The sequence below is a fragment of the Pteropus medius genome, unplaced genomic scaffold (assembly GCF_902729225.1).
Source record: "Pteropus medius unplaced genomic scaffold, Ma_sr-lr_union100, whole genome shotgun sequence".
Lineage (NCBI taxonomy): Eukaryota > Metazoa > Chordata > Mammalia > Chiroptera > Pteropodidae > Pteropus > Pteropus medius.
This window is the reverse complement of record NW_024351730.1, coordinates 22,203,856-22,230,618: the sequence shown is the minus strand read 5'-3', so window position 1 is coordinate 22,230,618 and position 26,763 is coordinate 22,203,856. Positions and strand designations below refer to the sequence as shown.

The 26,763-nt window shown below is 35.1% G+C and overlaps 2 protein-coding genes and 1 long non-coding RNA gene across 11 annotated transcripts in view; 2 read left to right on the top strand and 1 right to left on the bottom strand.

The window, feature by feature from the left end:
- The window catches only part of ANKRD17 (ankyrin repeat domain 17), a 139,109-nt gene extending 127,734 nt beyond the window's left edge, over positions 1–11,375 (top strand). For 5 of the 6 annotated variants that reach the window (XM_039845414.1, XM_039845419.1, XM_039845415.1 and 2 more), the window contains 5 exons: positions 1,535–1,732; positions 7,823–8,071; positions 8,578–8,756; positions 9,147–9,311; positions 9,973–11,375. In XM_039845414.1, the coding sequence (XP_039701348.1) occupies positions 1,535–1,732; positions 7,823–8,071; positions 8,578–8,756; positions 9,147–9,311; positions 9,973–10,032 (851 nt within the window). In that variant the 3' untranslated portion in view covers positions 10,033–11,375. The remainder of the gene's footprint in view (positions 1–1,534; positions 1,733–7,822; positions 8,072–8,577; positions 8,757–9,146; positions 9,312–9,972) is intronic. The other variant, XM_039845420.1, reaches the window with a different exon arrangement.
- On the bottom strand, positions 511–15,711 carry LOC120588190 (uncharacterized). The gene is made up of 2 exons (XR_005649155.1): positions 14,243–15,711; positions 511–780 (listed from the first exon to the last, which is right to left on the bottom strand). It is a non-coding gene; the product is annotated as an uncharacterized LOC120588190 (long non-coding RNA).
- Positions 15,661–26,336, top strand: COX18 (cytochrome c oxidase assembly factor COX18). 4 transcript variants are annotated; one of them, XM_039845424.1, is made up of 6 exons: positions 15,661–16,110; positions 17,233–17,333; positions 19,365–19,528; positions 20,200–20,321; positions 21,048–21,116; positions 23,774–26,336. In XM_039845424.1, the coding sequence occupies exons 1-6, from the start codon at positions 15,769–15,771 to the stop codon at positions 23,945–23,947; spliced, it is 972 nt and encodes a 323-aa protein (XP_039701358.1). In that variant the 5' UTR covers positions 15,661–15,768; the 3' UTR covers positions 23,948–26,336. The 4 variants fall into 4 exon arrangements, with proteins under 4 accessions (XP_039701358.1, XP_039701356.1, XP_039701357.1 ...); XM_039845422.1 differs by having other exon boundaries at positions 15,663–16,110; positions 21,009–21,116; XM_039845423.1 differs by having other exon boundaries at positions 15,663–16,110; positions 20,197–20,321.
- Positions 26,337–26,763: the final 427 nt, after the last annotated feature.

Here is a 26,763-nt window from a genome sequence, read left to right as displayed (position 1 = left end):
AATGAACATTGTCAGTAAACATTTTTTGCTGGGCGTTGATTGAAGTATTTATGTGTACTTTAACAATTTCTCTTGTATTAGAACAATAGAATATAATTTGATTTTAAAAGATCATATACTAATGCATTAGAAATGCTTTTATATTTCATTTCACTTTTCAAAAAATGCGAAATCTAAGTAATGTGTTGAGAAAGACTAAAATTAACATTTAGAGGAAAAAAAATTCTTTGTGGAAAGATATAGAAAAAGGACCAGCTTTATAAGGAAGGTGAGGTTTTTGAGGTGTATGGTTGATAAGAGCCAAAATTAGTATTGTACTTTAACTTGAGAGTCCATCAGAATAGAATTTATTAGATTCGGGTCAAAACAGACATGTTTGCCTTAACAGCTGTACCACTATTACTATACCCAAGAAAATTAAATTAATTCAGTAATAGCACTCAGTATGCAGTACCATCATCCCTATTATATCCATTATGCCTATGTGTTTTCATTGTTTTCCTTTTGATCCAAGATCAAATCAAGGTTCACACATTGTTTTTGACTGTTATGTCTCTTTGGTCTCCCCCAATCTAAAACATCTTATCACCTTCTGTTGTTCTTCTTGACATTGAATCCTTTGAAGAGTCTAATTGTCTTGAAGAATGTCTCATATTTCAGATTCATCTGTTTCTTTATACATTCAGGTCAGACATTTCTGGCAGGAACATCAGGTGATGTTTTGAACTTCACACTGCATTACATCAGGAGGCACTCAATGACAAGTTGTCCCACTGTTGGCTGTGGAAAGTATGGCCACTTAATTAAGGTGCCATTCATCAGATCTCTCCATTGTAAAAATATAACTACAGCCTTTTCTTTTTCTCCATAGTTTTTTTTTTTTTTTAAGACCTCATTAATTTTTTTATAGCACTTTGCGTTCATAGCAAAATCGAGAGAAAAGTACAGAGATTTCCCATATACCCCTTGTCCACACATAGGATTAGCCTTCTCCATCAACATCCCCCACCAGAGTGGTCATTGTTACAATTGATAAAAGCACATTAACACATTCTTTTCAAAGTCCATAGTTTACATTAGGGTTCACTTTTGGTGGTGTTCATTCCATGGATTTGAACAAATGTATAATGACATGTATCTACCATTGTAGTATGATACAGTATTTTCAGTCTATTAAAAATCTTCTATGCTTTACCTATTTATCTTTCTCTCCCTCTTAAGTTTTTAAAGATAACATTTTTATATAACTCCTTGCCCATTAAACCTACTTAAATCTACATGTATTTTATAACTAATAAAATGTCAAATGTTAAAATTATGTTTTCCTTGATATTTATTCCTTTTTTATGATTATCTTTATAAAACAAAGGGGAAAATGATGAGTCAGTGGACTGGAAGATGTAAGTGAGGAAACATTTTTTTAATCTAAAATATTTTTGGATATATTAGAAACTTCTTGGAATTTTAATTTTTCAAATTATTTCTCCTGGGATGGGGTAACTGTTACAAATTATGATTATATTCTACATTATAGGTATTGTCAATATGGACTCGCCATATGGTTCTGTAACACCTTCTTCTACACATTTGGGAAACTTTGCCTCAAACCTTTCAGGAGGTCAAATGTATGGACCTGGGGCACCCCTTGGAGGAGCACCCGCAGCTGCTAACTTTAACAGACAACATTTTTCCCCACTTAATTTGTTGACCCCGTGTTCATCAGCATCAAATGGTGAGTAATATACACTGTGATTCTATAAGAAGAGTTTGTGTGTATGTTTTCTTAAGAACAAAAGGATTTAAGTTTTTCATAGTCCAGAATGGTTAACTTTTAAACCTTATCATAATTTTAATACTATAAAAATGTAATTTGTATTCATGGTAATCTTCATGAAATCAGGAAGAATTTCAGTAGAATTTCCAGGTTTATAAATTATTTAAATCAACCTCAGTTATATCAAAACCTAGAATATCTTATTGACATTTATTTCAAAAAGGGACTTTTTTAAGAAAAAAATCTAACCTTATTGTACTGCCTATTAATTTATATTGACTTTTAGTTTGATTTGAGAATAAAACTCAACCTCATTTCACAGGAAAGATTTCTGACCTCAAAAGTATAAATATCACATGTTTTTTGTCCATCTTTAAACATCATTTACTATATAAGTAGCAAAACTGATTTCACATTATCAGATATGTGTTTTTAACTGTAGTTAGACTCTGAAAGCAGTGATTAGATTTTTACTAAGGAAGATCAGTCATAAATAGGGAATTCAATTCATGTTAAGAGAATTCTGTTAGTAATGTTATTGTGTTTTTTCTGTTTGTGGTTTTCATTTTTTTTCGTGTTGGAATAAAGATGTCAAATTGCTTTCTCCTTGAGGAAATTATAATAAGCATCCATATTGGTTAACTGAATGAAAGAATATAATTTTTTTTTTTTATATTTGAGAGATGCATAACAAAGTATATTGTCAGTTAAAGCATAAAGTTGTACCCTGTAGAGAATTTACATGCTGTATAGTTTTTCTTATGTTTGTCAAATAACAAGGACCTTCACATAAAAGAATATCAGTGATCTTTACACAGATATCCTTGAATGAGAAGAAATGGTTTAAGAAAGGATTCTAAGTGATTGTGATAGAAACATTCCAGAAATAATGTAAGAAGTAGGCAAAAATTTTCAGTTCTACTTAACACATTTGTGTTTTTAGTAATATTATGGATAAGCAATTCTAAAACTGTGGGATATACTGGAAGACTGAGCAAATGAATATATAAGATTTTGATTATGTTGTGATCTGGGGTTCTTACTGTAAGGAGACAAATGTGGAATGGGGTAAGGCAAGGAAAACCACATGGAACTGGATTGGAATTAGGGGATCAGTGCGAACTCATGATTTTTAAATTACTTATGTATTGGATTGAATTATATAAATTGTCATGTTTTCCCCCAGCTCTGTCTACTGAAAGGGCCTAGAAGCAATGACTCTTAAGTAGAAGTGAACATATCCAGTGTCCAGATATTTCTGTTCAGTATTTTTGTTCACTAAAAGAAGCTGGAGCTTCTTGGAGAAACAGTTGATTTGCGAGCCAAGGCTAGAAAATTGTAAGGGGAGCCTGCAAAGTTTTATAGTGTCAGAAAGTTATTAAATGCTCAGAATGATGGGGATTTGTCAGAAGGACATAGTAAACTGCTTGAAGGGGCTCCTACTGGCCAAATTCAGTATAATTTGACCATCAAAATGAATAATGGCAGCTCACTGGATAAAACAAGAATCTGTGAGTCCATAATGATTATAAATAAAATTTTAAAAGGGGGGAGAAGGGAATACTTCCTTACGGTATACTGACAACTCAGATGGACAAGGAATTATAGTCGTTTTCTAACTAACTCTTAGAGTGGTTGATTCAGGCAAGACCCTCATACTTTCACCTCTAATACTGAATTAACTAGTTTGCATTTTCTGTACCTAATATAAATATAAATATTGTAACTTTTTAATGACCATTTAGTTTGTATTGTCTCACTTTCACCTCTTCTCGGTAATTTGTTCACATGTAATTTGATGTAATTTTGCTTTTCCTTTTCTAATTAAAGCAATTATAATGTAAATGAACAGAAATTATAATAATTAGGTTCTTTCCCTGGGACACAGTATTTTTCTTTAAAAAAAAATAAAAGCAAACAAAGAATCCTTTCTTGAAGCCCTAGTACAATAGATTGGTGATGCCTAAGAGCCTTCTGCAGAGATCACCTGAGAGCTTATCCTACCCAAACCTAAGATCTATCCTAAAGAACTCTCAACCAGTCCATGCATTGATTGCTTATCACTGGCTCTGGTCTTTGAGTTACAATCCTTGGCAAGTTTAGTCAATGGGCCATTTTGACATGCAATCTTATAAAATGTTGTCAGATCAAAAAGCATTAAAGCTTTACAATTTTGAAAGAAGCTAATTTTACATTCAGTACACGTTTACATGCATGTGTAGTTGAAATAATACATTTACAAAACAATACTTAATCCTTACAATGTATGTTGCACAATGGTATTTTCTATTCTGTTTTCTTTAAGCTTTAAAAAGATTTTTTTTGCTGGTCATGACCAACCACATTCATTTCATGATCTACTGTCATTTAATAAACATTGAAGCATGAAGAAAATACACAAAAAGTGCAGGAGCACTGTTTTGATTTGTAAGTCACATTGATCTTTTAATTTGAATTCAGGACCCTGTTGTCATTTCAAAACTGAAGTGGATTTACCATGAAGCCAGTGAAGCTTCAGCTTCAGATTACCTCATTTGCAAGGGGCCCTGCCAAGGTCCTGTACCCAATTGTGTATTTGTAATTTTGTATTCTTTTTCTTAAAAGGGTTCCCCAAATTGTATAAGGCCTCACAAAACTTTTAAAACCTATTTTTTCTCTAGTATGTAAGATGGCATGTTTTAAAACATGTCTCTTAATTAGATTTTGCTTTTCTTTTTCTAATTAAAGAAATTATAATGTAAATGAAAAGAAATTATAATAATTAGGTTCTTTCCATGGTAAGGAATATAGACCCACCCAAGGAATCTGAAGGAAAATGGTGTTTACTTTAAGGCTATGGAAAGACATCTTCAGAACCATCCAGGATTTGGGAAAGCTGTTCTCTCCATCTCTATCTTTAAAGGATTTATGGTCTCTCACTCATGGTCTGTTTCTTTTCAGTCTCTTCTGTTTACTCTGTTTACACCTAGGCTTCTTCATAATCTTTTACATGGTCCTCAAAGATTCAATTCATAGTTAATTAAACCTGTTTTTCTCTGTTTATCAATTGCAGCTTCCCTGAATGAGGAATGTGATTTGTTCATCTAGTTAGGCCATGTCAGTCATAGATTGCTGGCTAACCTGAAATTGATCATTCTTCAGTCAAATGCCTGTCATTAGTCCAGTAAGCCTACAGGAAGGAAGCATAAAACAGTCAGGTGGTGATAAACACTATGACTAATCAGGTGGCAGAATTTGTGAAGAGGGCAAATCTCTATTAAATAAGGCAGGTTAGCAGGCAAGCCTAGTTATTCTGTTTATTTAAACGGAGTGTGGAGGGTTGCTGTTATTTTGCTTTGCTTTTGTTTTTGGAAGGACACAGGAACAGAAAGAGAAACTAGATCTGACACAGAGGTTAGGGTAAGCTTTCAGTGGTGAGTCTAGGAGGAAGGTAGGATTCATTCGTTCATCCATCCTTCTGTCCATCCTGCCTGCCTGCCTTCCATCCTTGATTCCTTCCTACCTGCTACGTTTGACTATGTCTTGGTGTTAGTTGTTCTGGATTGATTTTTCTTGAGCATATAATTTGCCCTTCCAATATATAGTTTAAAAAATAATAAACAAAACTTTATCCCTTGTGTTCACACCATCTTATGTTCCATGTAGTTCAGTTTAGTCTTTTCTTGAGTCTTCTTTTATTTCTAATACTTTCTTGAGTTTTGTCATCTTGTTTCCAGTTTTAATAATTATGAATTAGCTATTCTTTATCTTTTTCTTTTCATTTCTTTTAACTAACTTCGGAATTTTAGGTTATAGTTTTCTGATGTGCCTTTGAAATATTAGGATATAGCTTTCTTTGGCATGCTTTTTATTATTTGCAAAATGTTATGGGTCCACATTTCTTTTAGTTCATATAATAGCTTTGTATGGAATTTGACTACAATTCTATTCTGTTTTGCAGATTTAAATGAAATGAGTTTTCCTAAATTTTTAGAAGGGATAAAGTGGATCAGGATATCTTTTCTAGTTTAAAGACTCTAGAATTCTCTCTACCCAATCTGCCCTACTCTTTACTGGCTCTTCTCTATGCTGCTTTTGTCCTTTTCCTGCTTAGTTTGGAATCTGTTCCTAGAAGTTTCTTATTGGTGTGGGGCTTTCTAGAAAGAGGCTCTGGCAGGTTCTTAGAGCAGTGGTTTCCAACCTTTTCGGCACCAGGGACCAGTGCTCCTATGAGAATCTAATGCCTTGATGATCTGAGGTGGAGCTGAGGTGATGATGCTAGCAGTGGGGAGCAGCTGCAAATACAGTTGAAGCTTTGCTAGTTCCCCTGCCACTTACCCTCTGCTGTGTGGCCCAGTTCCTTACAGGCCATGGACCAGTACCCATCCGGCCCAGAGTTCGTAGAGCTCATAATTGCTCTAGTTTCTTCAGACCTTATTGTGATGTGAATCCCTTACAATCATCCATGCATAGGCAGAACTCTCCCAGTTTCACTTGCTGTTCTTATATTGGCCTTCCCTGCTTTCCTTTGAGTACTTTTGACTCTTACAGTTCTCTTATCTCCTGTTCTTAGGTCTGGAGAATTGTTTCCTTCCATACAGATGCTGATATCACATGAGTCTTAAAGCTGTTGGTGATTTGTCCCTATTCAGTTGTATCTTTGGATTCATATGGATACCTTGTCTATTAGTTTTGTTATAGATGTTATCCATGGGCTTTTGGCTTTGCTAACTTAGTGGCTATGCTGCTGCCACCTTCCATCTTTGTAGAATTCCCTCTTATACCAGTGTAATTTTAAGGTGAAATTAAAAAATATAATTGCTTTAAAGACACATATGTTACTTTTCCATTTCATTATGATTTGTTAAAAGTAAGTTCTGTCAAGTGACGCTACTGGATCCATGACCACAAGATACATATTTCAGTTTTTCTTTAGAAGCTAATAGTTTTCTTGGTTTACTTTTATAAATAAGAAGCCCATGTTTCATGTTTTTGTTCCTCAATAATGTCAGTATTCATATAACAAATTATAATTTAATAAGTACTTTCACATTCATTCTTTTTAGTTAAAAGTCACTACAACTCATCGTAGGTGGTACTATCAATTTAACTGAAATAGACCTCTGTAAACACTAGTAAGATGGAACTGATCTCCATAGTACTTCCCAGTTCTGCTTGATTCTAAAATATATATCAGAAATCTTTTTAAAAACACATTCAGGCTAATAATATTACTGAATTTTTTTTGTCTTCCAAATTCCCTGAAAAGTACCTTGGGAAATAGAAGCATCATGCTTGTGTGTGCGCGCGCATGTTTGTGTGTGTGTGTAAACATAGGTCGGGGGGGTGGGGAGATAGATAGATTTTGCAAGTTTATTAACTACCTGAATTGCTTTTGATTGGATAAATAGAGACACAAAATATAATAAAACAAAGTTGGGTAATAGGCATAGTTTTCTCTTGGTATTTTTTAAGCACATGAAAGTTCTATGAAGTCCTGATTTAAAGAAACTTTTCTTTTTCCTTCAGCTAGCTCTTCCAGACTTGTTAGATACCTGAATCCCTTTGTTTTTGGTTTCATCATAACATACCAAGGGACAGGTGTTCCAAAGGAATACAGTTTGGGAATTTCCCATATGGGCATGGTTTTTCCCACCTTCATTTTGTTGTTGTCGGGGGTTTTTTGGTTTGTTTTTTTGTTTTTTGTTTTTTTAATTTAAACATTGTCTTCTCATTGCTCTGGTGTTATATTTTACTCAGTGTCAAGGTATAATTATTTAAATATTAATTAGTTTAATGGTTTATTACATGTAGTATAGTTGCAGCATTCATATCTTCACATTCTGCTCTTATATAACTAAATGAAAAATTTGTGAGCTCGATTAAAAAATGACTACAAAGTTATAGAACTTTAACTGAATTTTAATATGTGTAACTTATTATTTAAGCATTTTCATATTTTTCTTTAGAATGCATATTTAAGGTATCTTTAGAATTTAAGAATTGGTGTTAGAACATTCCATGCCCTATAGGTGACATGTATACTATTTCAAAATATCTTTTCTCTAGATTCTCCTGTACAGTCAGTATCCTCTGGAGTTCGTGCACCTTCTCCTGCCCCATCTTCAGTACCTTTGGGATCAGAAAAGCCCAGCAATGTCTCTCAGGACAGAAAAGTTCCTGTCCCTATTGGGACTGAACGTTCTGCACGTATCAGGCAAACTGGAACTTCAGCTCCATCTGTTATTGGGAGTAATTTGTCCACATCAGTAGGGCATAGTGGCATCTGGTCCTTTGAAGGGATTGGTGGCAATCAAGGTATGATATGCTATCCTCCTTATAGGAAATTAACTTTATGCATTTAACAAAAGTATTATAAGCAGTATTTAACATTCATAGTCATTCTTAAAAGATGAATATTCGTACCTCTTTGTTTTGACTAATCACTTTAAGAGTTCAGAACAGTTTTTGTTCCCATGTGCTCTCTCATCGAATTTATCATTGCTTTTTAAAAATAGTCTAATGTAAACATGCATATTCTTTTCATTTCATATTAAAGAGATGCTAATGTTTCCTTTGGGGCTCTTTAGCTTTTTTCTTTTGTAACACAAGAGTATTTGGTTATTTTATTAGGGTATTATTATATCACTCTACCTACAAATATGGAAGCACTGCAGTAAATATATAAAAGTAGATTATTATTCTGAAGGAATACACAATTCAATGTGGGAAATATTAAGTAGAAATATATAAAATATATTATTTTGCTGTCTTCTGATTTAAATATCACCAATTTTGTTTTCTGCCTTTGTTTTTTTCCTCAGACAAAGTAGACTGGTGTAACCCTGGAATGGGAAATCCTATGATTCATAGGCCAATGTCTGATCCAGGAGTGTTTTCACAGCATCAAGCAATGGAGCGAGAGAGTACAGGAATTGTAACTCCTTCTGGTACATTCCATCAGCATGTTCCTGCAGGATACATGGACTTTCCTAAAGTTGGGGTAACGGTGATTTAAATAATATTTTCATTATTTCTAAATGTTTTTATTAGCTTTATTTCACTTTCAAGTGGATAAGCATTTGTGAAATGATGCTGGGGCTTTGGTCTACAATTGTAGGTCAAAATCTGGCTAAAGTATAAATATAAGTCCTGATTTTGTCTCAGTTATTTACAGAAATGTTTTTTGATATAGTATATTTTGGATATAGTAGGCTTATGTATAATCTAATGCAAGAAGTTGTCATAAATGGAAAAAATGTTTATATTGCCCAGATAATACTTTTCCAAAATGAGGTGAAGTTTTAAATATCAATTTTAAGGTTATTGATTATATTGGGGAAAGTAAGCAGTGACTTGAGTGTGCATAATCTTTGTTTTCTCCTTTTTTAAGGGTATGCCTTTTTCTGTGTATGGGAATGCAATGATTCCTCCAGTAGCACCTATTCCGGATGGTGCTGGAGGACCCATATTTAATGGCCCTCATGCTGCAGACCCCTCTTGGAACTCCTTAATAAAGATGGTTTCAAGCTCCACAGAAAATAATGGCCCTCAAACGGTAAGGCTGATCATTCATTGAACATTTATTTAGTGTTTATGAGATACCAAGCAAATAGGATACAGATAAATCATGGTAGTAGAAGAGTTTGGTGAATTGGGCAGTTGAGGAAATTGAGAAAAATTTAATATAGCTGAAATATAGCAAAGGGATGTAGAAAATGGTACCAAAAGCAGTGTATATTCATTGGGCAACAGAAGATAAGTAAAAAGATTTTAAGTTGGAAAGCGTTGGACTGTAATTTTTTATACATCAGAATTTACTAGTATTGTGAAAAGGGCCATCTAGAGGTTATTTACTAAAAGTATCATGAATGTCAAAACAGTGTATAATTAGTTCACAGACGTATTTTTATATTTTAGCTTATTTTGGTGTGTATTTAACAGATTTGACTCCTTTTCCTTCCACAGTCTTTATGTACTCAAGTAATGGTTTAAAAAAAATGACAACAGATCTTGAGGAATGAGAAGCAAGGAAACAACAGACAAAAGTGATTTATCATTGCTTTTCTTCATTGTTTCCAAGTATACTGCAAATTAAGTGAGATTTAGCTAGTTTAGTCCATAGATATTAAGAGTACTACCTAAGTTTTTAAGAGTTTTGTTTTAATCAAATATGTTTTAAATACGTATTTAATAAAATGCATGTTCTATATTGATAGGTGTGGACTGGACCTTGGGCACCTCATATGAACAGTGTGCATATGAACCAGCTTGGCTGATGAGGATCAGCTTGTTAGCCTGCAGATTCCTTTTCATTCAGAGGAAATCACAAGTGGCCGAAAAAAAATTTATGCTCCCAAATCATTCTACTGATGTGCTTGACTGAAGTGTGTAGGCTTTTTGCAGAAGAACTTACTAACTGACCTATTTTCTGTGAACATTTGTGACTGCCCATTCCCCATCATCATCTGTTTTTTCTTAGTTAGCATTTTTCTTATCATTTTTCTTTTTTTCTTTCCCTCTTCCCCTTTGGACCTAACTTTCTGTTGAAGCTGTTCTTTGGCTGGTTGGTTTTAGTACTGTAAACTGCTTCTGAGCAAACACGGAAATTTAGCAAAATTATGTAAACTTGATCCTGAAGTTTTAGAATGGCAAATAAATGTACAATTGTTTACATAACAGAAAAGGCTAAAGCAGAAAGTAAATTTCAATATGTCAGTATAGAGGCTCTACTTTATGTAGACTTAAATTAATGTGAGATATGTACCTTCATATTCAGAAATCTGGATGTTTCCTTCATACATTAAACTATTAATAAGCATAACTTTTCTGCTTGTGTAATTTAAGTATAAAGTAAAACAATGGGCATTATCAGTGGATGTTTCCCAACATTGGCTTTTTAAAGACCATATTACTCTCTTTTGTTTGCAGCAAGGCATGTTTAGAAGAAGAAATTTATCACTTTCCATGTCTTTTTATTACCTTGTCACACTTTTCAAACTAATAGACACTTTCTCTTCACTCTTTCTTCTTCTCACCTTACCACTAATACCAGTAAAATTCTCTTGCTGATCGTGAAATAATTTGTAAAGATTTTTACTGTAATGGCTGCTACAGAGACATGGAGCACCTTTATCACCACCTGTGGTTTCTTCTAACCATAAAATGTTTAGCCTTTTGGAGAATTTAAAAAGCTACCACTGGTTCCCAGTCAGCATATACAAGCTCTTAATATACTGTTTATTATTAAACAATTCAGTGTACTATTTTATATTGGATAATATTGATTCTTAACACTGGCTCTCCAGTCATCAAGAATCAACATAAAAATTCCAGTTTTCAGTAATTTAGTGGAAAGTATTTTTTCCCCCAATTTTAAAGGCTTCTTGTTCTCTACACTTGTATATTATCAGTGAAAAGGATCAACAGCTAACTTGGAGCAAGTAATAAAAGATGTTTTGCATTTGTCATGAAGACAATTTATGGTAGATATGAATACACAGATTACAAAATAAAGTTTCCATTTAACCTGTTTATATAAGATACAGGGCCACACTAAACTATTCAATGGGATTTATCTATTCCGTTCACTTGAAACAATAAACAATAACATATCCAAGAAGAATGTGTCCTACGCTGTCTCATATGGAAAAATAAATTATATGGTTGAAATGTAAAAGTAAGTATAAGTGATGTACATATCAATTTTTTTTTTTTTAATTAGACATAAATTCCACAGTGGTGAAACATAAACCAAAATACAGATAAATTACCTAGTGTTGACAATATTAATATGGTTCTTTGGCTGTTCAAGTAAATGAAATGATTTTTTTTTACTCTGACAGCCTGAATAGAGTAAAAAAGTATATAGATTTCTCAAACAGTTCTTGAAATTTGTAAACAACATATTTATTATTTAATTTAGGAGGTGGTCTTAAAATATATAAATTTGTTTTTCTACTTATGATCGATAACCAAATTTAAAGGAAAAACTGAGATCCTACAAATAACTATAGCTATCAAATAAAATTAGAGCACTTTACTAAGAAAGGGGTGTGGTGCTATTTAGAAGTATTTTATACATGACTTTTGCCACCATCTTATAATTTTTTGCTTAATTTCTTCCCTGTGTTAACTAAGGTTATTTTCCAATTAAAATAATCCTGCTAGGTAGCGGATACCACCCAAAATTTATCACAATATGTGAGTTGTATTGAGCCACAAAATTGAATTTCTTAAGATGGGGTCTCTTACTAAAAAAAGAAAGAAAAAAAACCTATATTTTCTTAACTTTAAAACTATGGGGCGGGGGATATAGATTGGAATGCTTCATATTTAGTTTTGGGGTTTGGGTTTATTAAAATACAAAACCATGGTTTTAGAAATCTGTACTAGGAACAGTTTTCAAATACATGTTTTATATATCAGATGTTAATACAGTGGATTTTTATTTGAAGAATAAGAAAACATATCTTTTGAGACCATGCAGGTCTCCCCGCTCCCCTTTTGAAAGTATGTGGTATATGTAATTGCAGACTACATGATGTATTTCTTTACTTCTTTTAAGAAATGACTTAATTCTTGGAAATAACACTTGGGTTAGTTCACACTTTAAATCCTCAAATAGTTAATATCCTAATTATTATGTAATCTATTTACACCAACTATTCCATTTTAAAAATATTTTTTACCATGCCTTTCTAATATTTATTTCAACATATATCAGCATATTCACAAAAACTGATTTTAGTATTGATATGAAAGACATTTTTCCCTGTTTCTCATTACTGTAAAGTCATTAGTAATTGAAAATTAATTTATTGGAAAATTACTTAGTCATTTTTTTCCTCAGGAAAAAAGGGAGGGGGTAAATAGTTAAATAGTTTACCTGGTCCTGTCTTATTTTTTATGAAAACATTATTCCATCTTTCTTTTGACTCGTGACCTAAATACACATTACATAAAAATTATTTTGCATGCTGTATTATTCACTTTATTTTTGAAACAATACAAAGTGTTAAATGGGGAAATTCAAGATTACAAAACCTCTTTCGATCCTCTGATTTATTCAGTCCATTTTCATTTTGATGTTTTTCTGAAACATTTCTGTAGATTTGGCATTACAGAACATTTTAATCATGCCAAAACTTTCTTTTAAATAACAAACTTTAAAATCAGGAATTTAATTTCCTTTGAAATTAAAATATCAAAGGAAAACCAATTCACTTTTTTAAGTCACTATAATACACAGTATTCCATTCAGTGTATTTTTACTTTAGATAAATGATTGTCTAGACGTTTTTTAAGATTAACGCTTGGTATACTTATATTTTGTAAATTCTGGGTGCACCTGAATTTCTTTGGAAATACACAACCTTGATAAACGCTTAAACAATTCACAGCACTCAAGGAGCTGGTTGGTAGAATTAACGTGTTAATTCCAGGTGACTGGAATTTAGGATGAGAGCATCATTAGTTCTATTTGTAATCTATGTTTACACTCTTTGATTGCACCTATGCCATCACTTGTATTTTGGGTATGTGAATACAGAGAAAAATGTGCAACTGTAGCTTTGACATAAAAATTCCTTTATAATGTGACAGTGGAATACAGGATTAATAGATGTAAGAGGTTTCATACTACTGCCTTTAAATGAATTCACACTTTTGAAAGGTAATAGCCAATTCTGATGCTCAGTACTTGAGAACCAATGATAGGAAAGATGATACAAGAAAATGCTTTTAAATAAAAAAGCTAACTATATTAGGTAGAATTATAGGAGAAAATAAACCTAAAACTGATTCTAAGAGATCACTTGACCAAATGCTTATGAAAATAACTTTTCTTTTAAAACCTTGTCAAAAATTTCAGAAGGCATATTTGGGAAATGAGAAATTTAAATGTACATATGGTTTATATGTATAATAGTTTATATTCAAATTTTGAGCTCCATTTTCATGTTCAGCACTGTGATAAGAATTTCAGAAACAATTAACTACATAGTTTGTTTTTAAGGAGCTTAAAGTTTAAACATTAGTTGTGTGACAGTATATTAAACACAGGTATAGGCTAATTATAAATATTGAACTTAAAAGGGATGTTTAAATTGTTGCACAAGCTCATTTGCAAAGTGTTAGGATTGACATGATTTCAGATGGTTTGCTCAGTATTTGGTCATTTTATACTGTATTTTGCAACTCAAAAGATCCAAGGTATCACAATGTTGGATGATCAGTACATACATGTTAATGCTAATACTTTAGTATTGGGCTTTATAATTGATAAAAATTTCCCCCAACATCTTCTATGAAGTAGCAAGTTCTGATCATCTCCATGATGAGTTAAATGTCTGTTTAAATACATGAAATTAGCAGAACTTAAATATTCATAAATTTTATTTTGATCACAATATTCAAACATAAACAACGGAACACTTCAAAATGAGAGTATAATGTGACCCCAATGAGTAGCACAAAAGGTGGACCTACCCTGGTTGAAGAGGACCAGTCCTGACCCCTGATACAGCTCCACAGAAGGAAGGCATGGATCTGAGCAATAGCATGAAAACCGATTTAGAGTATATGAACAGTGAATGCATAAATATGGATTTTTCGTTTTAGGATTTTTTTTAATTCCCTTTCTTGGATATTAACAGGTCAGAGTACCTCAGCTTAAGTGCCACTGTGAAAGGCCAACTCCCATTGTCATCAATTCTCTGGAAGAAGAGGAATGCAGAAGTGCTTCCACAATCTTTAGGCAAAAATATTTCCATTTAAAATTCATTTCCACTAAATAGCAACCAGTTGCTTCTTTTTAGAGAATGGACAGAGAGATAAATAGGTAACCTTTTTCTTTTAAAAAGAATCTATACATGGCATGTATTGAGATGTGTTTAAACACTTTTAAAAATTCACGTATTAATTTATAAGTCAATTTGAAGGAAGGTGACTTACAGAATGCGGAGAGAAGAGTATCTGGTACCCTTCGGTGGGTGCGCAGTGAAGCAAGAACAGATGCTGCGGTTTGACATCACTCCAATGTTTGTTGACTTTTTTGTTCTAATCATTTTATTCCGCCCAACCCAGTTTGGCCTCTAGGTTTAGGGTTCACCCTTGTCTGTGAGGAAACTCCATGTCATTCCATTTTGCTGTTGCCAGGAACAAAACTAAAAACTAGTCCATGTCGGCTTTGTTATATTCCTTTGAACCAGAAGATACCTAATGTTGCTGTTCAGACTCAAAAGCTTACATAGGATACATGTAAACTCTAGTATAGAGTTCACCGTGCTGCCAGTGATAATTCTCCTTATGGTAATTTTTCATACAAGAGTTTTGCTGCTATGTTTAACGAATGATAAAATTTTTTTTTTAAGGAAACTAGGTGAGTTTGAAAATGCTAACTGGAACAGATGAGCCAATTATGTGTTTATTCCACAGAACGAACTATAGTGCATAAGGGATGCTGATTAAAACTCGGGGTCGGTCAGAAACAAATGCCTCTCTCCAATCTGGCATGTCAGCAATGTTTTGACTCTGGCAGTATAATCTATTTCGATCTCTAGAGGAAGCAATCGGAAGCACATAAAGAGGGAGGAAACTACCCTATAGTCACCAAGCTTAACCTACTACAAATGAGACGATTAGTTTACGTGAGAAAGAATGTAAAGGCACAAGGTGGACACTGACTTTACAAGGGAACAGGCCCCGCCCCTGCCTCTGCAATTCTGTTCTGGCCTCTGAGGAGCTCCATGTCAGCCCGGGGAAAGTTTTGTGTTCGTGCGTGCGCAGTAAGCCTGCCCAGTGCCGCGTGGGAAAGGCGGGACTTCCCTACCTCCTACGTCATCTCCAGTGCGACGCAAACGTCACTGGCTTGACTGGGAAGGTCAACAGTGTGTGCGGGAGGGTGCTCTTCCACTTTACGTTAGGGGTCGCGGACGCATGCGCGCGGCGGCTTCGACGGAGTACCTGCAGCTAGTCTGTGCTCTCCACGTTTTAGGCTCAGCCCTGGCGCAGTTATGCTGTGCCGGCTTGGCGGTAGGTGGCTGCGGCCGCCACCCGTCCTGCAGGTCGGGACCCGGGTCCCGCAGCGTGTGTCGGCCCCGACTGGCTGCACCAAGCGCTCCGCTCTGCCAGTGTGGGCGGTGGCTTCAGTCTCTGCCGTTAGCCCGGGCGGCGGGGGCGGCTGGTACCAGGCCCTTGCCACGTCGGCGCCTGTGCAGAGTGCGGAGGAGATGCTGCTTGGGGTGCACACCGCCACGGGCCTGCCCTGGTGGGGCAGCATCCTCCTCACCACCGTGGCCCTGCGCGGCTCTGTCACGCTGCCCCTGGCGGCCTACCAGCACTACATCCTGGCCAAGGTGAGGGGCGCTGAGCCGCGCGTGAACCCTGCGCATCCGCTTCCGCTGTGAGAGGTGGTGGGCTGAGGATCCCTGCATACTTCCGGAGTTTTTAGTGTTAATCGTCGTGACCACTTAATTGCTAAGAAATTTAACTAGCATTGAGTGTATGAAATAAGAAATATTTGGTGACACGTGTACCTGTCATTTGGTTTACCCTACTGGGTTTGTGCTCAAAGCACAAGTTACTAAGCTTTTTGTTAGAGAATGAGAGAAATAATCAGTAGCTGAAGTTGTTTGGTGGAACCTTCAAAATTACCATCTTAGAGATTGTAACAGCGTGTAAATATGCATTTTTCGTCCCCAAGTATTCCAACTGATCTTATTAGGAAAAAAACTACTAGCAGTTTGCGAACTTGATTCCTTATTCAGCCTTGTACCATCTACAAACCTGAGTCCGGTCGTCTTAGCCACTTGACCTTCAGAGCTTTGTTATCTTTTTTTGTGTGGAATCAGGATAGTAATACCTTCCTGCCGTACAATGTTAGGAGATCAAGTAAAATGTATTGGAAGCAAAGTAGTATTCATGGTGAGATTTCAAAAATAATGGCTTTAATGTCTTAAGATTATTATTGGGTTTAAAAAAAAAACGAAAAGAAACATGAAAGGGAGTCAGCATCATTAAGGCAGTGAGCTACTTTACGGAAAAAAATTAACACAAGGCAGATATAAATGCAAAGATTGGGGGGCCCGGTGGCTGTCACAGAGCATATTAAACACTCAATAGACTTCCGGTTTTTTTCACTTTAAGCTACGGGGAAATCCAAGGATGAAACAAAATTGCAAGGTGTAATATTTAATCCTTATAATTACCCTGCGATTAGGTGCTGTGACACATTTTATATATGAGGGAACAGGATTTTAGAGGTCAAGTAACTTGCTCAAGGTCACATAGCTAAGTATACAGTCAGAACTTTGAATTTGGTTGTAATTGCGGATATCTTAACATCTTGTGCTTAAAGTTTATTAACATGATCAGAAAACCACATTTTTAAATGAGTTGAGAGAATTAGAAAAAATTGAGTGGTTATGAATAAAGATCTTTTATGTGCTCATAACAAATTCTGCTTTTTCTTTAGCTAGGTGGAAAATTTGCAGCCAGAAATAAAAAACATTGCTAGGCATCTTAACCAAGAAGTTGCACTTCGTGCAAATCAGTTGGGGTGGTCCAAAAGAGTTGCCAGGTAAGTTAATTCTATGCACATAAGACCATGAATACACATACACATTAATATGATGTTAATTATAGATTAACATAAGTGATGTTGTTAGTGATGATGTTAATTATAGTTTGGCTATTCTGTAGCTTTAGCAGCAAAGTAGTTCTTTAATATTTTAATAAGCTTATGTAGCATGATAGTTTTATATACTGGACTGAAAGCAAAGAAATGGAGAAACAAAGATGAGAAGGGTAAGTTTCTTGTTCTTAAGGGACTCCAACCTACTGAAAACGACCTATAATCAAGTAATAACTGAGTTAAGTACTGGAAAAAAGATTTTATGCAAGGAGTTGGGTCATGAAAAGTCAGGGAACGCTAACAGGATGAAGATACTGTGCCAGTCTGTTGGGATTTTGATCAACAAATGATACAGGTTATTTACAGACTTGACCTTTTCGAAAAGATACAGTAGGCAATATCCCACAGGAATGGAGAGGTAGAAAATGTGAATGCCATGAGAAAAGCAACCGGATAGCCAGGGTGCTGTACATCTACTACAGTTACCCTGTGTGGTTATCTCCATGGTTTCTTAGAAAGTTCTTGCCCAGGGATGCTTCACTATGCTGCAGTCATACACTGGGATCTTCTAAGTCCTGCTTCAATCAACCTAACGTACTACTTAGTTTCCAAAATTTTGATCCTTACTAGACTATGAAAAGTGTTCACCATTTTACAGCAATGAGAAAAATAAGGGCTTTGTGGTATGAATATGTTATATATGTATGGTGATTCATATATTTTTTTATCTGTATAGGTGTAAATTTGCCAAGTGTCTTCAATATGAAATCGTTTCTCTCTTTATTTAATTTTTAAAAGACCTGACATTTAAAAGTCATTGTGATAGCTTAATGTCTTTACTTGATAAAATAAAAAAATTGGCAAACCTATAGTTTTGAAGTTTTACTAATCAGAGAAATCTCAGAACAACAGCTCCAGGCCAAAAAGCCAGATTAGTAGCTACTCCACCTGGGTTATAAATGAAGCTTAGATATGACTGTGGCACCTCTCTCATGCAGATCTGGCATTATTATTGTCTAGTCACATCCTTACACAGATGGGTGGCTTTCTAGGAAAACACATCTGAGGAGTTTCTTGCATTTTCAAAAAGGTGAAAGGGAATTTGTGATGTGGACAGCCAATATAATGGGCTCTGCACAGATGATATAATAATTTCTAAAGGCATGCTGATGTGGAAGTTTGATTTGTTGGATGACCTAAATCAGGCACCAGAATGTACAAGTATCTGTAGAGGAATAATGAAATAAACTTGGAGGAGTAGGCAGAAGATAAATTACAAAGATCTTCGAATGTCTGTCCACTGTCTTAATTCAGTACACTATAATCGATTAAATTCAGCAAACCTATTGAATCCCTACCTTATACAAAACATGCTGCAAGAGATTTAGATATGAATAAGACCCAGCACTTGACCTACTTGGAGACTATAGTCTAGAAAGTGAGACTTAAGACGAAACAGGAATAACTAATATGGTTAATAGAGAAACAGATTAAGAAAATCTTCATGAAAGAGATGATTGAAGAATGGAGACCATTTTGACAGGCCAAGAGCATACAAAACCACATTGCCCCCCAAAATATACTCAGGGATCAAATAGTTGAGTTTAGCAAGAGTGGAGGGGTTTGAGTAAAATGTGCTTTTACCTGTAGTATTTCTGATAGAAATTGTGTTCCTAACATGTTAGTAGTGAAATTTCACTTGTTAAAGCCTAATTGGCCGAAGATCACCATGGACAAAGCCTATGGTCTAACAATGTCAGGTTTATTGAATTGTTATGAAATTTATATACATTGCTAGAGAATTTTCAGTAAAAGACTTTGCCTTTTGTGTAGACAGCTCCTTAATAGAGCTATGACAACTAAATATCCTACACAAGCCCTTCAGCCAATAACCACTGTTTGCGCTATAGGTATGCAGCACTGTTAGTAGTCAAATGACATTTTTTCCTTTCCTTTTTTCCCCTTCCCTCAAACTAGGCTCACTTACCTAAAGAATATGCGGAGGCTTGTTTCAGAGTTGTATGTCCGGGATAACTGCCACCCTTTCAAAGCCACAGTGTTGGTCTGGATTCAGCTTCCAATGTGGATCTTCATGTCTGTAGCTCTCCGGAATTTTAGCACAGGAGCAGCACATGCAGAAGGTAGTTGTTGTAGAAGTCCGTTTCCCCCAGATAAGTTCTCCAACAGTGTCTTTGTATGCTAAAGAAAAAACAAAAATAAAAACCCATACTTTTCATAATTAGAATAACCATCTTCCTCATAAAGGGTATAGATGTAGAATTTAAAATATTAAGTGTTAGCGGTCTAGCTTTTTGAGAAATACCTAGGAAGGACAGCAGTAATACTGCTTCTTGGAGGTCATAATAAAATTAGTGTTATAATTTCATAATTTGGTTTCCTAGCCAAGAATTGTTTCTGCTTATTAAATTAAGAGAACAGTTATAAATGTAAGCATTAATTAAATGATATCAACTAAAGCATTTGTTTTTACTTTCATTTAAAGACATTTCTAACCAGAAAATCTGAATAGACTCAAAAGAAAGCAGTCTATGGCTACATAATTATTTACATTTTAAGTCTGAAAAGATTACTGCTACAAATCTTTATACTTCTATTTCTGTTTACTGCAGAAAACTGCTTGTGTCTTTCTCAGTACAGGAAGGACTAATGTGTGGAATGAAAATAGTCTGAATAAAACTAATGCAAGTCTCTAATGTGAGGGGTCACCTTATTAGAATATCATACTACTTATATCTTGTATATTTACTTTTACTGTTTTTAGAAACTATTTTATTTATAAAACTTTCAGCAGGTTTTTCTGTTCAGGAGCAGTTAGCTACTGGTGGGGTCCTGTGGTTTCCTGACCTCACTTCACTGGATTCCACTTGGATTCTGCCTATCTCCGTTGGTGTCATCAATTTATTAATAGTAGAGGTCAGTGATTTTAAATGAGATGTGTTGCCATTTAAATCATTAGGTTTTTGTTGTTGCTATTCTGACATCAAATATAAATGTGATTGAGTTGATGGTGATAGCTCTGAGCTAGAATAACTGCTTTTCCTAGCCTTAGTTCTTCTTAATCCATGTAACCAGATCACAGACCTTTGAGATACTGTTTCTTCTTTATGCCAGGCACGGAATTTAAGTATTTAAGTACCAAAAACCAAGGGTAATGATGCATACCTAGTACCTATCTTGAAGGGACTTTCAGTCTTACAATCTTTTTAATTTTATTTTTCAGTTACAGTTGGCAAACAATATTATATTAATTTCAGGTGTACAACACATTGATTGGCTATTTCTATGACTTATGAAGTGATCACTCCAGTCTTATAATTATTAAAAAACATTGACTCGTAAATTTATGCTGATTCTGTTTAATATAGCTAAATCTCTTCTTTATTGCTATTAATTAAAGCTACGTTTAAGAATTCTGCATAATTATTGTTTTTTAAAAGATAGATGGTCAACCAAATAACTTTATCAGTGTTATATTTTTAACTTTTGCTTTTATTAAAATGTAAGTGGAGGCCAGTCAAAAATCAGTTTGTATTTTAAAGCTTGCCTAATTTAATATGCACTTTAATAATCATCGTGTTCGTATATATTATACTCCTTCAGATTTTTGCTCTGCAAAAAATTGGGATGTCTCGTTTTCAGATGTATGTTACATACTTTGTACGGGCAGTATCAGTGTTGATGATTCCAGTTGCTGCAACAGTACCTTCAGTAAGTAAGCACCAGCTTTGTGTATAGCATGTGCTAACTCCTGTTTGTCCTTAGCTTAGATTGGCTGAGATTCTGCCTCTTCTCTTGAGCTTCCTCTGACTACTCAAAACCTTACTGGTTTTTGAGTTTCTGTAGTTACTAATCTACTGTCTCTATAACCAAATGATACTTAAATATTTCTTGGGATTGGTTAATCTTTACATGAATGTGTCTTAATTCTCCTACTAAATCAAACTCTTTTTTTCTTTTTTTTAATCTTGCAAAGTAATGTTACACAGTACTATGAACAAAGTATTTGCTCTGTTTGATTAGTTGATATACTGAATTCTTTCTGTCTACATAGACTGGGCCAAGGAATTTAGCACTTAAAGAGACACAACTTTATGCCAAGTCCATATAGGTTCATATGTAGTACTGTTTAACCTCATACAACTCTGTGAGATAGGTACTTTGATAGAAATAGTTATGTTTGCTATAGTTAAACAGCTATTTCATCTGTTTAGTCTTTTGCTTATTTCTCTTGGATACTTCGGTGCTAAGAAAGCAAAAGTTGAGTCAGGTATAGCTCTGTCTTTGCTCAGAGCCAACGCATGACCATAAAGTAGAATTTATTTGTTGCTGGTAGTTAAGGTTATATCAGCATATATAAAAGTTCTTCATATTACTTGTCTTAGGAATCTGAAACAGTATGTTTTCAGCATCAAAATGTATTTTTAAAGCTGTCCCTTGTGCATAATATTGTCATTAATCCTGTGTAAAATAAGTAAGTTTCCGCATTTCTAAAATAGACATCATGATGTCTGTGAGAATTAATGAAATTACATCCAGTGCCTATTACAGTAGTTTTCATGTAATAGTATTGCTGTAAAATACCCTGTAAAAATAGAACAATACACATTGACTACATTTCTAGGGAGAAATAATACCAGTCATAACTGAGGAAACCCCCAGCTCAAGTACAGCAGGAGTGACGAAGTTTCAGTGAGAGGCTGGCTTCAAAGTGAATAACATCTAAAAAAGTGTCTTAAAGACCCAAAAGTTTATTCTCTCAACTACAGGAAATTCGGAGTTAGACAGTTTAGTGTAGAGCTGATGTGGCAGTTATGAAGACGTGAGCGACCCAGCCGCTTCTCTCTTAGTGCTCCATCATCCACAGTCTGTAATTTCCTTAAGGCCACAGTATGGTCATAATGGCTGCTGGAGCTTATCATCTTGCAGGAATGGTAAAAGGGTGCTTCAAATGTAGTTAGCCCCTTCTAAGAAACCTTGCCAGATGTCCCACCAAACACTTGTGCTTACGTCTTAGTTCCGTAGCTGCAGCTAACTGCAGAAGAGGCTGGGAAGTAGTTTTTTTTAATGGTAGTATACTTAGCTAAAAATTAAGACTTTATTACTAAGAAAGAAGAACGATTCTTAGTCGGCAGCTTGTAGTCTGTGTAGTTGGGTTCAGAGTACTTTTTGCTTAGTGGAAAAATCAGATGATGATCATAGCTAATATTTAGTCAACATTTACTTTGTGCTAGGCACTATTTAAAATGGTTTACATACATTAGCTCATATAACTCTCCCAACAATACACTGAAATAGCTGCTGTTATAATCTCCACTTTAGTGATGAGAAAACTTAAGTATAGAGAGAGATTAAGCAACTCATCATCTAAAGTCACTCATCTGTTAAGTGGCAGAGTCTTAATACACATCCAGGCATTTTGGCTCCTGCTCTTAACTACTATGCTAATTTGCCTTTGATGATGTGTTACTTTCTGCCCTTAAAAACTTGCTTTTGGAACAAATGTAAGTACTTAATATGGGCCATATACTGTACTTACCACTATACGTGAATTATCACAGCAGCCTTCTGAGATAAGTATAGTTCTTTGCCCATTTTATAAATGAGGAAACAAAGAAAAATAACTTACCTAAGTCAAGTAAATGGAATTGAAACTCAAGCAGTTTGACTCTAGGGCCTGCATTCAGCCACCACATGGTTGTGCCTCTGGAGCCTGATTACCTTTTGATGCCAAAGAAAAGTTTGGGACAGATGTATGTGTGGAAATGTTTTGAGAGGCTGCAGGACATAATCACTGATGTACATAAATCAATCTAGCTGGTGGTACAAAAGAAAAATTGAAGATAACACTGAGACTATGTGTCATCTCAGAAAAAAGCAAAAATAATGCGTTCCCAACTATGCTTAGAAACTGGTTACTGGAAAGTTCGGAAGATAGATGACTACATGGAGGAAAATGAGGTCCAGGGAGGCTAAGTTTGCCAGCATAAATGGTCCTGCCCCCGGTACCCTGGCTCCTCTGTAGCAGCTTGTCAGGGCTCTTGGTGGAGAAAAAGCATGCTTCAGTGCTGAAGAAGGGGGGTGAGATCTCCCTTGGGCTCTGGGAGCTGCTCGCTGTCATCCACTTTCTACTTTATCACGAATACCTTTCTTTTTGCTTTTTTTTTTTTGCTTTTGGTCTTCCTTTTATCCTTCTTTTCTTTCTCGGTAGATCCATCACAGATATCTAATAGCCGCTGCAATCTTGTCAAGTCCTGGTGTACTTCTATTTACAGAGATTATGATTTTTATTGCCTGCCTGTCTCTGGAGCTTGTGTCTTTGGAGAATAGAGAGGTGCTAACATTCATGTCCTTTCTTCTTTTTATAGTCGATTGTTCTCTACTGGTTTTGCTCCAGCTTCATGGGCCTTTCACAGAACTTGCTGCTGCGTTCTCCTAGGTTTCGTCGACTTTGCCGAATACCGTTGACAAAGGGAGATTCAGAAACTCCTTATAAGGACCTCTTTGCTGCCTTTTATGCCAAGTTCATTTCAAGAAAATGACATACTTTTTAGTAATTTTGAAACAGAAGTGTCACCATCACCTTAATATATTTAGAATATTTAGGAATTCAGATATGATTTAATTTGCCTTTAAAATGAACTCTGAAGTACTGTGGATTAAGATATAATCCAGATATATTTGAGAATACCTAAAATTTTTTAAGTGCTAGAAATGTGTTTAATTTTGTGCTGAGAATATAAATGTGGAATTAAAGTGTCCAGTTTTGTTTAGAAAATTATACCTTGTTAGGGATGGTAGAACTTTGGAGAACAGGACTAGATAGTGAATGATGTCAAATTGTACTGAATGGTCCCACACATTAAAATTTTTATAAAGTAATAAAGTTCAGTGAGGTGACTTAAAATTTTAGAGGTGTGGAGAATCATAGACCCATTTGACCATCTGATAAAGGGATGGTCAGAAAAATCCAAGGATTCACAGCATGGGGCCTTCATTGACCACCCCTGTGAAAGCCTGCTGATGATTCCTGGTTTAAAATTCTTATTCTGATGAACCATATATTGACAAGTTAACGTGTGATTTTAAAAAATGGGCTTGAGATGCATGGGGTAGAGTAGTCCATGCATGCAAGGAAGTACCTTGTATGGTAGGTGACGTAGCCTCTCAACCATGCTCTGAAAGAATACAGAAAGTGTACATTCCTTTTCTTATAATTTAAGAAATCTGGGATATAAAGTAGGGAACTAAATACTGTTAGAGACCAAAGTGGGAGATCTTAAGCATTAAGTTTGTTCAGTCAGAGGAGGATAAACCAGAAGGATGGCTACCGATTATGGAGGTGATTTTATAAACCATTGTTTATTTGGAAGGATTAAGTACTCTAATGGGTTTAAACTATGATAGATGTTTAATATAGGAAAAATTAACAGGTGATATAAATTTTGGACCCAGTTTGTTACTTGAAAAGGTGATAAAATTAATTCTGGTTGAGATATTTAGAAATAAATTTGCTAGGCATTTAAGATTATAAACTATAAATTTGCACTAAGTTGGAATATGAACCTGATTTTGAGATGCCCTATCATCCCATCTCATGTTTTATAATAAAATCTAACGTGAAATTAATTAGTCATTTCTTAGATGATGTCTGTTATATCTTAGCCATTTTGGTTACCATGTTACTGCAGCTCACTGAGAGTTTTGAGGTAGCATTTGACACTAACTTTTTTTCTTGAATTCCCAGCCCTGGTTTATGGCTGCCCCGTTGAGACAACCATGCTTCCTTATCACAGTAAAGGAATTGAAGCTTATGTACAGGCAATCTCATTATTCGCAGATTCCATGTTTGTCAATTTGACCACCTGCTAAAATTTATCTGTAACCTCTAAATCATTATTCATAATGCTTTTGATGTCATTCTTGGACATACACAGAGTGGCAAAAAATTTGAGTCACCTGAGGCACATCTTCCCAGAGAGGTGGGACAAGGCCACACCTTGCCTTTATGTTTCAGCTCTCAAACTGTAAACAAATGTCCTTTTTGTGGTCTACTTAGTGCTTTGTTTTTTTTTCATCTTCGTAATTTTTGTTGCTGATTTCACTACTTAAAGTGGCCTCCAAGGATCATGCCGAAGTGCTGTCTAGTGTTCCTAATCATGAGAAGGCTCTGATGTTTCTTAATACCTGCATGAGATAAGCATCATTCAGGCATGAGTTCTGTTGGCCTTAAGTTCATTGTTAATGAATCAACAATACATTGTATTGATTTTTGACAAAAATGTGCCCAGAGGCTTGCGGGAATTTAACCCTGTGTATTCTTTAGAAGCAGTGGTTCAGTATTCACTAATTCAGTATTTGTGGTGACTTTATAGAACATAACTACCTCACATAACAAGAATTGATTATTTGCCACATTTACAATTAGGGACACAGAGGCAGAAATGTGTGCTGGTTGTGTTAACAGTAAAAAGAGGAGAGAATTTGAGAAAAATCGTGGCTATCTCTGGAACAAATTGGTCCTTGCTATGTGTACACAGATTCAGATATTTTTTTCATAATGGGATGGGGGAAATCAGCCCCCTTCCTTCCTTCTACTCAAAGAAATTTGTCACTTTCTTAAAAGTAAAAAATAAAGGAATGCTTGACTCCCCTTTTCAAATAGGTGAATCTTTCACGTGCATGCTTTTATCTTATTCATTGTGATTCCCTTTGATTTCAGATGTACATTTGTATCTTTTAAAACGTATAATTTACCTAGTTTCCTATTACTCTTCCATTTTCAAACTTAAATTGCTTTTCAAATGTATATAATAAGTTTATTTGAGAATACAAGGCCTTTCCTTCCAGATCTCAAAATTTCTGGTAGGATTGGGAGTGGCTGGGATCTTGGGATATACTCATGTATAAATAAAACTGGTATGTTACAAACCAAGGTGAGTCAGTCACCTGACTTCAGGCTGGTAAATATTCCCCTCATTTCTTTCACCTGGCAGATTTTATAGTAAATAGTAAGTCATGTTTCAGAAAATTCCAAGTTTGTGGTCTTTGATCTTATTTTCCTAACAGTTTGTCATAGTCTGGAGCACTTCCAGAGCCTGAGGTCAGGGGAGGTTGGTCCTAAACGGATTCAGAGGACACACATGCTGTTAAGATCTCATGACAACTTCCTGTCTGGTCCTGGCAGAGCTCTGTCCTGGGCCCTGCAGAGTTCAGGAAATCTTTTGCCTTTTCAGGTGGGGACCATAGCCTATTTGTGCCCTTCCCTCCCCTGAAACGAAATCTTTTTTACTGTGGGCCTTTTTTTTCTTTTTCTTTTTTTTTTTTTTTTTTGTCTCTGGGCAAGATTCACTTTTTT

What these genes read in the sequence shown, in the direction of transcription:
- COX18 (XM_039845421.1), top strand. Translation starts at nt 15,769, where the DNA reads ATGCTGTGCCGGCTTGGCGGTAGGTGGCTGCGGCCGCCACCCGTCCTG. An exon ending in TCAATTTATTAATAGTAGAG is followed by an intron (nt 20,322 to 21,008) that starts GTCAGTGATTTT and finishes ATACTCCTTCAG; the next exon opens with ATTTTTGCTCTGCAAAAAAT. An exon ending in TTGCTGCAACAGTACCTTCA is followed by an intron (nt 21,117 to 23,773) that starts GTAAGTAAGCAC and finishes TTCTTTTTATAG; the next exon opens with TCGATTGTTCTCTACTGGTT.